This window comes from Carcharhinus amblyrhynchos, chromosome 7, assembly GCF_965287045.1.
Source record: "Carcharhinus amblyrhynchos chromosome 7, sCarAmb.v2.hapA, whole genome shotgun sequence".
Classification (NCBI taxonomy): Eukaryota; Metazoa; Chordata; class Chondrichthyes; order Carcharhiniformes; family Carcharhinidae; genus Carcharhinus; species Carcharhinus amblyrhynchos.
The window spans coordinates 42,349,707-42,364,248 of NC_137330.1; the positions used below are offsets into that span (position 1 = coordinate 42,349,707).

Sequence of the window (14,542 nt, forward strand, 5' to 3'; positions counted from 1 at the left end):
TCCGGTATCAGCCTAGTAAACCTCCTCTGCACTCCCTCCAAGGCCAAAATATCCTTGCGTAAGTACGGCGCCCAAAACTGCACACAGTACTCCAGCTGCGGCCTCACCAATACCCTATACAGCCGCAGCAAGACCTCCCTACTTTTATATTCAATCCCCCTCGCTATGAAGGCCAGCATCCCATTCGCCTTCCTGACCACCTGCTGCACCTGCAAGCTGGGTTTTTGCGACTCATGCACAAGGACCCCGAGGTCCCTCTGCACCGTCGCCTGCTGCAGTTTTTCACCACGTAAGTAATAGTCCTTCCTACCATTATTCCTACCAGAGTGGACCACCTCGCACTTGCCAACATTAAATCCCATTTGCCAGTTCCTGGCCCATTCGCCCAGCCTATCTAGATCCTTCTGCAGACTCTCCACACCCTCCGCGCAATTTGCCGTTCCACCAATCTTGGTGTCATCAGCAAATTTCGACACCATACACTCGGTTCCCTCCTCCAGATCATCTATATAAATGGTAAATAGCTGACGCCCCAGCACCGACCCCTCCACTAGTCACCAACCGCCAATCCGAATAGTACCCATTGACCCCCACTCTCTGCCTCCTATTTGACAACTAGTCCTCTATCCACGCTAACACTCTGCCCCCAAATCCATGTCCCCTGACCTTCTGCAAAAACCTCTTGTGAGGTACCTTGTCAAACGCCTTCTGAAAATCAAGAAAGACCACATCCACCAGCTCTCCTCTATCCACCGCCCTAGACACATCCTCATAGAACTCCAGTAAATTCGTCAGACACAACTTCCCCTTAACGAAACCGTGCTGCATCTGCTTTATTAAGCAATTCCCCTCAAGATGCCTCGCTATTTCCTCCTTGATGACGGATTCTAACATTTTACCTACAACAGACGTTAAACTAACCGGCCTATAATTCTCCGCCTTTTGCCTGGCACCCTTCTTAAACAACGGCCACTTAAACAATTAGCCACTTTCCAATCTTCCGGCACTTCCCCGGAATCCAGCGACGTCTGGAAAATAACCACCAAGGCATCCACTATCACCTCCGCCATTTCTTTCAGAACCCTCGGATGCATTCCATCCGGTCCTGGGGACTTGTCCACAATCAGCCCCTCCAGTCTGTCGAGCACCGCCTCTCTAGTAACAGTAATGTCATTGAGACCCTCCAGTCCTACCACCTTTCCATCTCTAACACCCGGCAAATTATTCACGTCCTCCTCCGTGAAGACCGAAACAAAACAGTTATTCAAGACCTCAGCCATTTCCCCATCCCCTACCACTAAGTCCCCCTTCTCATCCTCTAAGGGTCCAACGTTCACCCTAGCCAGCTGCTTCCTTTTTATATACTTATACTTTTATATACTTATACTTTTATATACTTATAATGAGATCCTACAGCTGAATGCGTGGCTGAAGGATTGGTGCAAGACAGAGGGTTTTACTTTTGTAGATCATTGGGAAGTATTTGTGAGGGAAGGGCACCTGTACAGGAGGGATGGGGAACATTTAAATGGGAAGGGCATGAATATTTTAGCTGGGAGGTTAGCTGGAGTGTTTCGGCAGCGTTTAAACTAATATGGAGGGGGGATGGGGAGGAGACAGATAGCTCAGCAGGCACTGGGATTGGGAGCAAGTTGGGTGACAGGGTAAGTTTGGATGAGAGGAAAATTCCCCGGGAGAAGAAGGATCCGAGTGGGCCTGGAGGTCTGGAGTGCATCTGTTTTAATGCGAGGAGTGTGACAGGTAAAACGGATGAACTTAAGGCTTTAATGTTCGCGAGGAATTTAGATGGGGTGGCAGTGACAGAGATGTGGTTAAAGGAAGGGCAGCACTGGCAGCTAAATATTCCTGGGTATGTGTTTTAGGCGTGACAGAGGAGGGTCGAAAAGAGGAGGGGGAGTAGCGTTGTTAGTTAGGGAGCACATCACAGCGGTGCAGAGGGAGGATAATATAGAGGGGTTAGGAATTGAGTCGCTGTGGGTGGAGTTGAGGAATAGGAAGGGAGCAATTACTATGCTAGGGGTGTACTACAGACCACCCAACAGCCCGCAGGCAGTGGAAGAAGGTATATGTAGAGACATTTTAGATAGGTGCAGGAAGAATAGGGTTGTTGTAGTGGGAGATTTTAATCTCCCTGGGCTAGATTGGAAGGTGCCTAGAGCTGGGGGTTCGGCTGGGGAGAAATTTGTAAAATGTGTACTGGAAGGGTCCTTGGAGCAGTATGTAAGTAGCCCAACTAGAGAGGGGGCTATTCTGGATTTAGTTCTGGGTAATGAGCCAGGTCAGGTGGTTGAGGTTGCAATAGGTGAACACGTGGCTAATAGTGACCACAACTCTGTCTACTTTAGGATACGAATGGAAAAAGATGAGTGCTGTCCTAAGGGGAGAGTGCTAAATTGGGGGAAGGCTAGCTACAGCCAGATTAGGCAGGAACTTAGGGATACAGACTGGGAGAGGCTGTTGGAGGGTAAGTCCACGTTCGGCATGTGGGAGTCTTTCAAGGGAAAACTGAAAAGGTTGCAGGAAAGACATGTGCTGGTTAAGAGGAAGGATGGGAAAGGTAGAATTAGAGAGCCGTGGATTACTAGGGATATTGAGGACTTGGTCAGGAAGAAACGAGAGGCGTATGTTAGGTCTAAGCAACTGGGAACAGAGAGAGTATTGGAGGAATACAGAGAGAGTAGGAGGGAGCTGAAACGGGGAGTTAGAAGTGCAGAAAGGGGGCATGAAATGGCTTTGACAAACAGGATTAAGGAAAATCCAAAGGCACTTTACTCCTATGTCAGGAACAAAAGGGTGGTTAGAGGAAAAATCGGTCCTCTCAGGGACAGAGGAGGGGAACTGTGCTTAGAGTCCGAGGGAATGGGGGAGATCATGAATGAATACTTTGCATCAGTATTCTCGAAGGAGAGGGGCTTGATGTCCGGTACTGTCTTGGAGGGAGCTATAGACCAGTTGAAGGAACTATCCATTACGAGGGAGGAAGTGTTCGGGCTTTTAGGTAGCATTAAAACTGATAAATCTCCAGGACCCGATGGCATTTATCCTAGGCTGCTTAGGGAGGTGAGAGATGAAATTGCTGGGCCTCTGACACAAATCTTTGTCTCTTCTTTGGACACAGGTAAGGTCCCAGAGGACTGGAGGATAGCAAACGTGGTACCGTTGTTTAAAAAGGGTAGTAGGGATAACCCTGGTAATTATAGGTCAATGAGTTTGACGTCAGTGGTGCGGAAGTTGTTGGAGAGGATTCTTAGGGATAGGATGTATGCACATTTAGAGCGTTGTGATCTGATTAGGGATACGCAGCATGGCTTTGTTAAGGGGAAGTCTTGCCTTACGAATCTGGTAGAATTTTTTGAGGAGGTGACAAAAATGGTCGACGAAAGACGAGCCGTTGATGTCCTCCAAATGGATTTCAGTAAGGCGTTTGACAAAGTGCTCATGGTAGGTTGGTTGAAAAGGTTAAGGCTCATGGAATACAAGGACAGGTATCTAGATGGATTGATATCTGGCTTGGTAATAGGAGACAGGGAGTAGTAGTGGAAGGGTCTTTTTCTAGTTGGAGGTCTATCACTAGTGGTGTGCCTCAGGGCTCAGTACTGGGACATGTTCTATTTGTAATATACATAAATGATTTGGAAGAGGGAGTATGTGGTGTGATCAGCAAGTTTGCAGATGACACTAAGATGGCTGGACTGGCAGACACTGGGGAGCAGTGTCAGGCAATACAACAGGATATAGCTAGGCTGGTATATTGGGCAGATAAATGGCAGATGGAATTTAATCCTGATAAATCTGAGGTGGTACATTTTGGGAGAAATAATGTAGGGGGCAGTTATATGATAAAGGGTAGACCTATTAAGAGTATAGAAACGCAGAGGGACCTGGGGGTGCAAGTGCACAAGTCTTTGAAGGTGGCAGTACAGGTGGAGAAGGTTGTAAAGAAAGCTTATGGTACGTTAGCCTTTATAAGAAGGGGTATAGAGTACAAGAGCTGGAGTCTAATGTTGCAGTTGTATAGAATGTTGGTTAGACCTCATTTGGAGTACTGCGTCCAGTTCTGGTCGCCTTACTACCGGAAAGATGTGGAGACCCTGGAGAGAGTGCAGAGGAGGTTTACCAGGATGCTGCCTGGTATGGAAGGACTGGGTTATGAGGAAAGATTGGGCAAATTGGGGCTGTTTTCCCTAGAAAGACGGAGACTGAGGGGAGATCTAATAGAGGTATATAAGATTATGAGGGGTATAGATAGAGTAAACAGTGGTAAGCTTTTTCCTAGATTGGAAACGCACGTTACGAGGGGCCACGGGCTTAGGGTGAGGGGGGGGTGGGTGAGGTATGATTCGGATGTTAGAGGGAGGTTTTTCACACAGAGGGTTGCGGGGGTATGGAATGCTCTGCCAAGCAAGGTGGTGGAGGCAGGCACGCTGGAGTTGCTTAAGAGTTACTTAGATAGGCACATGAGCGGGATGGAGATGGAGGGATATAAGAGACTGTTTTAAATAGGTTCAGGAGCCTTGGGACATCCCCGGGAATCAATTGATTCCTGTGGACCTTCCAACATATTTTCTGGCTCACTTGTTTTACTTTTGAGCTTCTGGGGATTCCCTTGAATGTTTGTATAAGGATGTGCATGGTATCGATGTTTTTCTCTTTTAATCCACAGGTGCTTCGGTCCGCCTTGTTGTCCAACAAGGGGTATACACGCAATGGGTCGTACGAGGGCTGCTCTTGGATGTTTGAGAGTAGCCTAGTGCTTCACATCGTTAGTGTACGCTTAAACTGGACCAGATGGGCAATATGACAGCTCAGTGACTATCGCTGTTTGCTGTGCAGATACATGGATTTGGGCCAGTGTCTGTGGGAGTTTGTGCATTCTCCCCATGCTTGCGTGGGTTTTCTCCGGGTGCTCTGGTTTCCTCCCACACCCCAAAGATGTGCTCTTAGGCTGATTGGTGTAACAAATTGTCCCTAAATTAGTCTCCCCTCAATCTGGTTTCCAATGTGGAATGCCATAAGCATAGACAAGGGTCATGGGTGGAGAGGGGACTCACAATGTTGAAATGGCAGTGCAGGTTCATTGGGCCGAAGGGCCTGTTTCCCATGCTGTGTTGTTCTTTGTTCTTTGATGATGTGAACCTAGGAGCAAATGGTGCAAAGGCTCAATAACGAGATAAATAGATTTTGAATTGCATACATGCTGACCCTCAAGCTATATATACAGCACACAGGATTAGTGCCTCCCAGCTATAGGATGAGAATAAGGACAGAATCTTTTTGAGGCATCAGGAGTCCTGCCTGCCAACTGCAGAGCTAGTGAGATACCTGCACTGCCTCTTTTCTGGAAGGCCCAAAATCACAAGCTAATCAGGCAAGATCAGGGACAGGTCATCCCCTGGAATCAAGACTCCAAGGAAGTATTGCCTATCAAGAGATGCTGGTCAATCTCTTGTGCTTAACAGTGCCACAGAGGACGCTGTGTCTGCTGCAGAAACAATATCTATTGGACTCCAAAGATTGTGGAGGAACCCATGCTACAGGGGATGGGGATGATTTTTGGAGGTGAAGGTCATAGGGAGAGGGCTGTAGGGGGTCAACAGCAAGAACATCAGTAGTGGGGGGTGGGGGGGGTGGTGCGGGGAGAGGGGAGAGGAATCTCAGCATATCCTCACTTCCCGACGTCAAGTCTTTTGATCAGGACTGAGTGCCTTTGATTGAAGGATACCTCTGATGTTGACAAGAAGCCCACACAGGTTCTCCTGTTGTGCATACTGCATGGTGACAGGTCTGCCTGCAGCTGGGTTAATATCAGTGATGGCACTTACTGTATAAGGAGGCGGTAAGCTGGGAAGGTTCTGATGATGCCATCATCTCAGCTAAGTACGTGCATTTCCTGCCTCCAACTTTGCCACCAGTAAGAGCACAAGAATCTGCCCCAGTTTTCTTTTTCCATGACATTGTTGCAATCAATATACTTGAAGTGGAAAATTCAGTATTGCCCAAGACTATGCTGAATTTTCACTCTCTAGGAATTGGTTTCTGCTCTACTATAGGGAAGGAAGTGAACTGTTGGTTAATGTCCAGTAAGTGGTCAAGGTCTATTTTCCAAAGGTTTAATAACATATGAACTCAGGACTTGGGATATTGTGTTGAAGTCGTACAAGACACTTGGAATACTGTGGACACTTCTGGTCACCCTATTATAGAAAGGATATTATTAAACTAGAAAGAGTGCAGAAAAGATGTACTAGGATGCTACCAGGATTTGACGGTTTGAGTTGTAAGGAGAGACTGGATAGACTGGGACTTTTTTCTCAGAGCGTAGACTTAGGGGTGATCTTATAGAGGTCTACAAAATAATGCGGGGCATAGATCAGCTAGATAGTCAATATCTTTTCCCAAAGGTAGGGGCATCTAAAACTAAAGGGCATAGATTTAAGGTGAGACGGAAGAGATACAAAAGTGTATGGAAGGGCAATTTTTTCACACAGAGGGTAGTAAGTGTCTGGAATGAGCTGTCAGAGGTAGCAGTAGAGGCGGCTTCAATTTTATCTTTTATAAAGCATTATGACAGTTACATGGGTAAGATAGGTAGAGAGGGATATGGGCCAAACGCAGGCAATTGGGACTAGCTTAGGGATTTTAAGACGTGGAATGGATAAGTTGGGCTGAAGGGCCTGTTTCCAAGCTGTAAACCTCTATGAGTCTATGTTACTGGAATTTGTGAGATTAAGAAAATAAATAATTGAATAATTAAGTCATTAATTAAAGCTCGTAGGTATAGCAGGACAGGTGATGTGTCGAGGCTGCAACATGTGGGAGCATATGAATCCCCCGTTGTATTCAGGGCAAACACATCTGCATGTTTGTGGCTTGAGAAACTTTGGCTCAGAATAATTGAGCTGGAGTCTGATCTTCAGACACTAACAGATCAGGGAGGGTGTTTTTTTGTGACATTGGCAATGATACATTTTTAACATAGTAAAGCATTCCAAAATGCTTCAAGGCACATAAACCAAATATTATGCTACGGTATATAGTAAGATATTAGATACATGAGATATTAAGCCTGGCCATAGAGATTGGATTTTAATCAATGGCTCTAAGGAGGAGACAGAGGCAGAGAGGAAGTAAAGCACCAACTAGAATTTTATTACGGTATCTGACCAATACTCTGGCAACCCCTGATAATAGTCTTCCAATAGTAAGTAAAATACTTCCCATATCAGATTGGAGAAGTATTTAGATTGGGAATACTTTTCAGCCAATAAGTTATAATAGAACATACAGTATATGGACAAGTAAAAAAGCTATAATCAAGGGAAGTCGTAAACAATGGGAGTAGGGGAAAACATAACAGGATAAAAGAGGAACCAAATTTATCATCCCAAAATGGAAAAATTTGTGAAAATGTAGTATTCATGTCAGAGTAAAATGCACAAACAATTTATCCTTGATCATGATTTGTGCAATTAGTTAGAAACAAACACAGAAAATAGAAACATGAGTAGGCCACTTGGTACTTCGAACCTGCTCTACTTTTGATTATGATCACGGCTGATCATCAAATTCAATACACTGATCCTGCCTCTTCCCACCGCCCCTCCCCCCCCTCAAATCCCTTGATGTCTTCATCCCTTTATCCCTTGAGCCCAAGGAGCAATATCTAATTCCTTCTTGAAATCACAAAACATTTTAAGCTCAACTACTTTCTGTGATAATATCACCATTCTCTGGGTGAAGAAATTTCTCTTTGCCTCAGCTAAAAGATTTACCCCTTATCCTCAAATTATAACCTCTGGTTCTAGACTCTCCCACCACTGGGAACATTCTTTCTGAATCCACCTTGTCTAACCCTGTTAGAATTTTATAAGTTTCTATGCAATCCCCTCTCATTTTTTGACACGCCAATGAATATAATCCTAACTGACTTAATCTCTCCTCATATGACAGTCCTGCCCTCCCAGGAATCAGCCTGGTAAGCCTTCGCTGCACTCCCTCTATCGCAAGAACATCTTTCCTCAGATAAGGATACCAAAACTGCACACAATATTCCAAGTGTGACTTTACCAATGCCCTACACAATTGAAGTTAAACATCCCTATTCTGATTGTCAAGTCTCAATATTTGAATATACTCAAATAATCAAGAAGTCAGTTTATCGATTTATTGATAAGTTTTTCTCTTTTTTTCAGGGGCTCTTCATCTTGGTTTTTGGTGTAATTTTTGACAGTAAGGTAAGTTGCAATCACTAGATTCTCCAGCTTATCTGCTTTTCACATCGCTTAAATGTTTTTTGTTCTGATTATTCCATTAGGTACAAGAGACCTTAATACAGAGGTTTTCATGGTCATCAGAACATTCACAAAAGTCGGTAAGTTTGTTTTCTGTTTCTGTTAGAATGTAGCTGTTCACATTCTAATTTTAGTAACATATAACTGAGGTAGAAGACAACCTCTCCTCTTAAATTCCATTCACCTCACAGAACATACTCGATCAGATAAACATGATTGCTGGAAAGATCAAGTACAATGGTGCATCACCAAATTTTTCATCATAATGTTTGATAATTGGGGTTTATTGATATATTTGCTTTCTGTCCTCTCTCACTTCCCATCAGCTGTTGATCTGCCATACTGTAGTGAAATGCATAGTAACACTTGTCCCCAACTTGAGTCAGGGCCCCATTAGTATTTCTAAATCGCTTCTTTGGGACTTTGGTTGCTATCCAACACATTGTCAGATTATGCCTGAAATACTGAGAGCAAATTGGGCCACTACACCTCAGGAAGGATATATTGATCTTGGAGCAATTGAGGAATTCCAGTGTAGGTTTGGACAACATGGGCGCAATCTTACTGACTGCTGCAAGCTGAGGATGGAGAACTTAGCACTCAGCCAAATCTCCATTCATTGCATTGGGACCAGAAAATCCCATTGGCATGCACGGCCAGAAAACTCCCCCCTTGGTTCAAATTACAAGGTGAGATTACACAAACTAATGTTGTATTCCACAAAATTTAGAAATTTAAGGGACAATTTGATGAAACTACTCACATTGTTAAGGGGAACTGGTAAGATGGATAAGGAGAAGCTACTCCTGCAGGTTGATGTAAGTAAAAAGAGCAAACACTGGAAATACTTAGCTGGGGTGGCAGAGAGTAGCAAGGTTAATGTTCCAAGTCCAATATGATCTTTCTTTGGTAGAAAAGCTACTGAGTTTTTCCAACACTATCCATTTTTGTTTCAGATCTCCAGCATCCACTGTATTTTGCTTTTATCCTACTGATTGGAGAAGCTAGGACTAGGTGGCAAGTTCAAAAGTTAGAGGCAAACCTTTCACAAGTGATGGTTGGACTTTCTCTTATTGGAGATGGTCATTGGCTGTCACTTGTGTATTTTAAATACTACTTGCCACATATGAGTCCAGTCAATATCTCTCTTTATGCCTTCATCTAACATGTCGAGTTTAGTTATTTCCAATTAAGAAAGAAAGACTTGCATTGATATGGCCCCTTTTATGACCTCAGAATGCCTAAACATCTTGTAGCCAATGAAGTACTTCTAAAGTGCAGTTGCAGTTGTAGGAATATTATCTTAGACAGAATGTGATTCATTTTGAGTAAACTGAATAACAAGGTGCTGTTTAAAAAGGTTCACAACTTCACTTTGAATTATTCTGGTATATTTTGAGAAATAAGAAAAATAATTTAAAAATACTACAATGAATGAATAAATAGTTTCATTTGATGACAGTCAATTTTGTTTATTTTTTAGAAGCTACTGCTCAGTTCCACTTCAAATTTGCAGTGAACATCTGATTATGGGGTATTTGCCAATAGAAGGTCTGTACGATAACAACATAAGCATTTTGAGTCGATATATCAGGTGATGGTTGGATAAAAATTGGGGGCAAGAATAAAATTGGTGACTTACTGCTGAAGAACTGCCCATTGTGATTTTCAGGTGAACTGTTAAGTGTTTTTGCCACAAACAGGTGAAGGCCCTAACTCAAGGCCCTATAGACAGGAGGTACAGATATATCCATCCATGAATATATTCGAGTCAGTGCAAAAATCATTGGCATAGCAAAGCTAATGGGTGGTAAGGCTCTTGATTGAAATTTGGGCCCTTATTACCAACCTTCCCCATTTGAGACCTGAGAGAACTAGGAGCAGGAGTAGGCCATAAATCCCTAGGCCGGCTCCATTATTCAATAAGATCATGGCTGAACTCTCATACCTACTTGAATTTCCTGCTCTATCCCCATATTTTCAGTTAAAAATTGGAACAGCATTGAACTGATTATGAAATCAAGTAAACTTAGTCCCATTCCCAGACTTCAGAATTGTGGGTCTTGCAAAGTAAATTAGGTATCTAACCATGCACTGCGATACCTGACTCTTAATTGTTCCCTGATTCTATTTTTTTTGCCCTGTTCTGGTTTTATAGGATCCGGGAATGTTACTTAGCATTGATGCTGAATCATGTTACTTCACAGGACATTCTAATTATGTATGAGATATTGGCATTATATCTTATAATTGGCAGTGTGAATCAATTATAATGATAGCACACTGGAATTCCAATGCACTGTGCTACTAAACTTGAATAGCTTCTGAATATGGGAATGGAGAGTGCAGTGCAATCATGTGAAAAGTACAAATTTACAACATCTTGAGGCAGCACATCAGATTGCAAGGATATTCTCAATGTATCTTCACTGCTTCCACAGTTTCCAAAGCACATTGGACAATTCCATGGTCTGCCAATAAAGGCTATATTGATACTGTTGCTTAATCCCTCACATGAAAATCTTGCCTAGTCGTTCAAATATCTGAAACATCACAATCCAGCCAATGTCTGAATATGGGGACACATTGAGGAAAGTTGACCTTTTCATTTATTTTGTTTGCAGATTATTTTTTACGGATATTTTATTAAGTGTCCTTGCTTTGAGCCCTAGCACAATAGTAAATATCTTTTTCACGGCTGGATACAGTCAATGTCTACAGAAATTTTTGTTTTTCATTTAATAATGTGTATTTGGGTTCAAAATAGGCTGCTGGTTAATTCTAAACTGGAAAACAAGACAAATCCGGAAATTGAATCTAAATCTCTCAATTACAATTTTTTTAGACTTATAAAAACAGCTTACTGTACAGAACTGGTTTCACAAAAGGTTAAATAATTAGAACATGAAAAATATTATGGGTACAAAATGATAATGGAAATGATAACAGAGTGGTTCTGTTATGGGACTAATAGTGTAGTAATGAATTCAAATCCCACAGTGGCAGGTAGGGAATTAAAATTTAGTTGGTTAAATAAATCTGGAAATAAAAAGCTTGTGTCTGTAATGTTAACTATGAAACAACTACACTATTGTAAAAACCCAACTAGGGAAGAAAACCTGCTGTATATCTACTGTGATCTACATGTGATTCCAGGTACACAGGAAGGTGGTTAGCTCTTGTGGTATAATGAGCCACTCCGTTGTGTGAAAATTACCACACAAAAAAAATCCACATGAACTGCAAGGTTTCCGAAAGTTAACTCACCACCATCTTCTCAGGGACAATTAGGAATGAGCAATAAATGCTGCCTTTGTTATATTCTGTAAATGAATAGTAAGAAATGCATCAAGCCTGCCTCACTCATGGAAGCATGATGCCTAGATAATCTCTCTCCCTTTCTGCCCCCACCACTCACACAGGCTGTAATATCTTGGGAGCGACAAAGCAGCAAATGCAAACGTACCAATCAATAAGAGGGCAAAACAGACGAGCCAGGGCAAGATTATGACAGTGACTACACTTCAAAAGTATTTCATTGGCTGTGAAGTGCTCTGGGAAAACCAGAGGTGGTGAAAGATTGTGGTGAATATTTTGCGTCACCCAAAGTGGTGACTATTTGCTGAGTTTCTATTTTTAAAAATCCTATGTATATTCTTGGTAATGATTAGCAACAGCCTTTGTCGTAGATCATTTTCATAAATGATTATTTTAGATTCGTGTTTTTCTTGTTCCTTTTTTGGATTTTAGTTTTAATGATCATGTTGGATATATTTTACTAAAACCAATTTCTCAATGGTGATTTTATGGATTAGCAATTGTTGTAACAATGGCACAGAATATACAATGAATACATCAATTCAGATTTTGAAGTGTTTTGTTTCTAATTTTTCCTTTTATGCGCTATTTGAAAATGCATCTTAGAAATACTATGTACTGTTAGGAAATTGTATTGGTTTTAAAGTTGAATATTGTATGTTCAATAATGCAAGATAGAAGTGAACTGTTTAAATTATTTTCACTGTAACTTTTGTAAGATATTTGTATACTATTGCAAGTATAAGATGAATTTAGCCAGGTTAATAAACAGGAATTGCACCTGGCTAAATGTACTGATGTTGAAACATTGTGTCATTTTGCTTAAGAGACTGTACTCTGCATTATATTATGCAGATTAACATCTATTCCATATCACTGTATTCTAATATACCTGCGATGTATTCTGTTGGTTGTGGTTGTAATGTTAACATACTTTAAGGTCGCTGAAAGCTGCATCAATTTTAATTAAAACAGGAATATAGATGGAAGGCAAAAGAGTACAGCTGGATTTCATTATGTTGTAGAAATTGGCTCACATTTTACGAAGCATTCCAAAGAAGGGAACAGAGACCTTCGCTCAGTGTCTTTGCTTGATCCAGTGTTGAGACTGGGGCTTGGATTTTAATGTTGGGTTTACGAAATGCAAGTCAAGCTGTTTATCAACTTTGGAAAGCCAAATCTGTCACCTCTTCCCATATTCCTCATATCTTTATCTCCTGGAGACATGGATGGGCAAGGTTCAGGTTTCCTGACTCCTGAGGCTGGGTCAGAGGACCGTGGCTCCTGAAGCAGGCTGGATAGGAGGCCCATTGTTGGAATATCAGCCTATATTTCCACATCACTTTAATGCACCCCATCCCTCATTTGTCATCCGCCTCATCCCTCCCTCCCTCTCCTATATTCTCTCATACCTCTATGTCTCTCCATATACCTTCCGCAGTCACTCATCCAGAATCCACAATGCACAATGCTCAAAAGCCAACTTCCTGCCATGTACATTGGGTGGAATTTTCCTGGAAAATTCCATCTGAGGTCAACAGGCTTTTTCATGGCCGCCCGCTCACCCACTATGATTCCCATGGTGAGTGGAATGGGAAAGTTTGCCCCATTGTCCCTGAGAGATATGGGTTACTAGGGTTCAGGTTTACACTCTCCCTCGGCAGGCTTGAAGTAGTGTCAGAGAGATATCTGTGCTGATGTGGTCTTACATTCCCTTACATCTACATCGTGACTTATATCTCTGGGACATAGGTCAGGATTTCCACATTTCTCTTAACCCTCTTATTCTCACCCCTCACAAAGGTAAGTATTTCTGAAGCATCTAATACTCAGCCAAGCATTCATCATGGGCTCAGATGTCTAAACCCTTGCAGCGGCAGGCACTGGAACCTATAGAAACTGGGAAAACAGATAAGAAGGTTGTTTTTATAAGCTACGAGTTGGCATGTCAATCAAAGAAGTCCAGGAGCATGTGATCAGCTGCTAATCATTTTTCTGTTCAAATTTAAAGTAGTTTGGGCATTTAAATCACCTCAGATTTTTAGACTAGGACTCCCAAGTCATGTTTTCTTGTGTTTTAAAAACATAACAGCACTTTTCCAAATGGGGAACGCACACACTTTTACAATGCTGATCAATGTAATGGCCAATTTACCTGTTCAGGGCAGAGCCTGTGATCAACCATTGCAGTAAAAACACTTCTAACTTATATTACAGCATCTAATTATAGCATTTGAAGTTGTGAAAACATTTAACACTTAGCAATTCCTGAACTCTCAAACAAAGAGATTTTGAAAGCCTTCCAAAAATCAGTCAGACCCAAAGAAAGTAAAGTTTATTTATTATTGTCACAAGTAGGCTTACAGTAACACTGCAATGAAGTTACTGTGAAAATTCCCTAGTTGTAATATTCCAGCGCATGTTCGGGAGAATTTAGCATGGCCAATGCACCTAACCAGCACATCTTTTAGACTGTGGAAGGAAACCGGAGCACCCAGAAGAAATCCACACAGACACAGGGAGAATGTATAAACTCCACACTGACCTAAGTAACTCAAGCCAGGAATCGAATCTGGGTCCCAGGCACTGTGAGGCAGCAGTGCTAATCACTATACCACCGTGCCACCCACATGGATAAAATGGGGGAGCGGGAGAAAGAAAAATCCCCCAGGCCTGTCAATGATAAACTTGATATTAGAGGAGATGTGCAGAGTCTTGTCCCAACCCCAAACCCAAACTGCCAATGAGAAGAATGCCAGGACACATTTTTATACAGGAATTTTAATTTTGCTCAGAAAATAAAACAATGACTTAGGATAGGATTCTCCCCAAAAAAATTTTAAGTGCCAAATTTGCGTAAAAACTGAAGTAAATCCAGCAGATATTATGAATTGGATTTTCTAAATGGATCT

At 42.2% G+C, this 14,542-nt stretch overlaps 1 protein-coding gene across 1 annotated transcript in view; it reads left to right on the forward strand.

Annotated features, from left to right (window-relative positions):
* The window catches only part of LOC145345578 (adhesion G protein-coupled receptor F5-like), a 31,373-nt gene extending 18,759 nt beyond the window's left edge, over positions 1-12,614 (forward strand). Inside the window, exons 6-9 of the mRNA XM_080193415.1 lie at positions 8,214-8,255; positions 8,336-8,392; positions 9,796-9,863; positions 11,735-12,614. Of these exons, the coding sequence (XP_080049541.1) occupies positions 8,214-8,255; positions 8,336-8,392; positions 9,796-9,831 (135 nt within the window). The 3' untranslated portion in view covers positions 9,832-9,863; positions 11,735-12,614. The remainder of the gene's footprint in view (positions 1-8,213; positions 8,256-8,335; positions 8,393-9,795; positions 9,864-11,734) is intronic.
* The last annotated feature ends 1,928 nt before the right edge of the window (positions 12,615-14,542 follow it).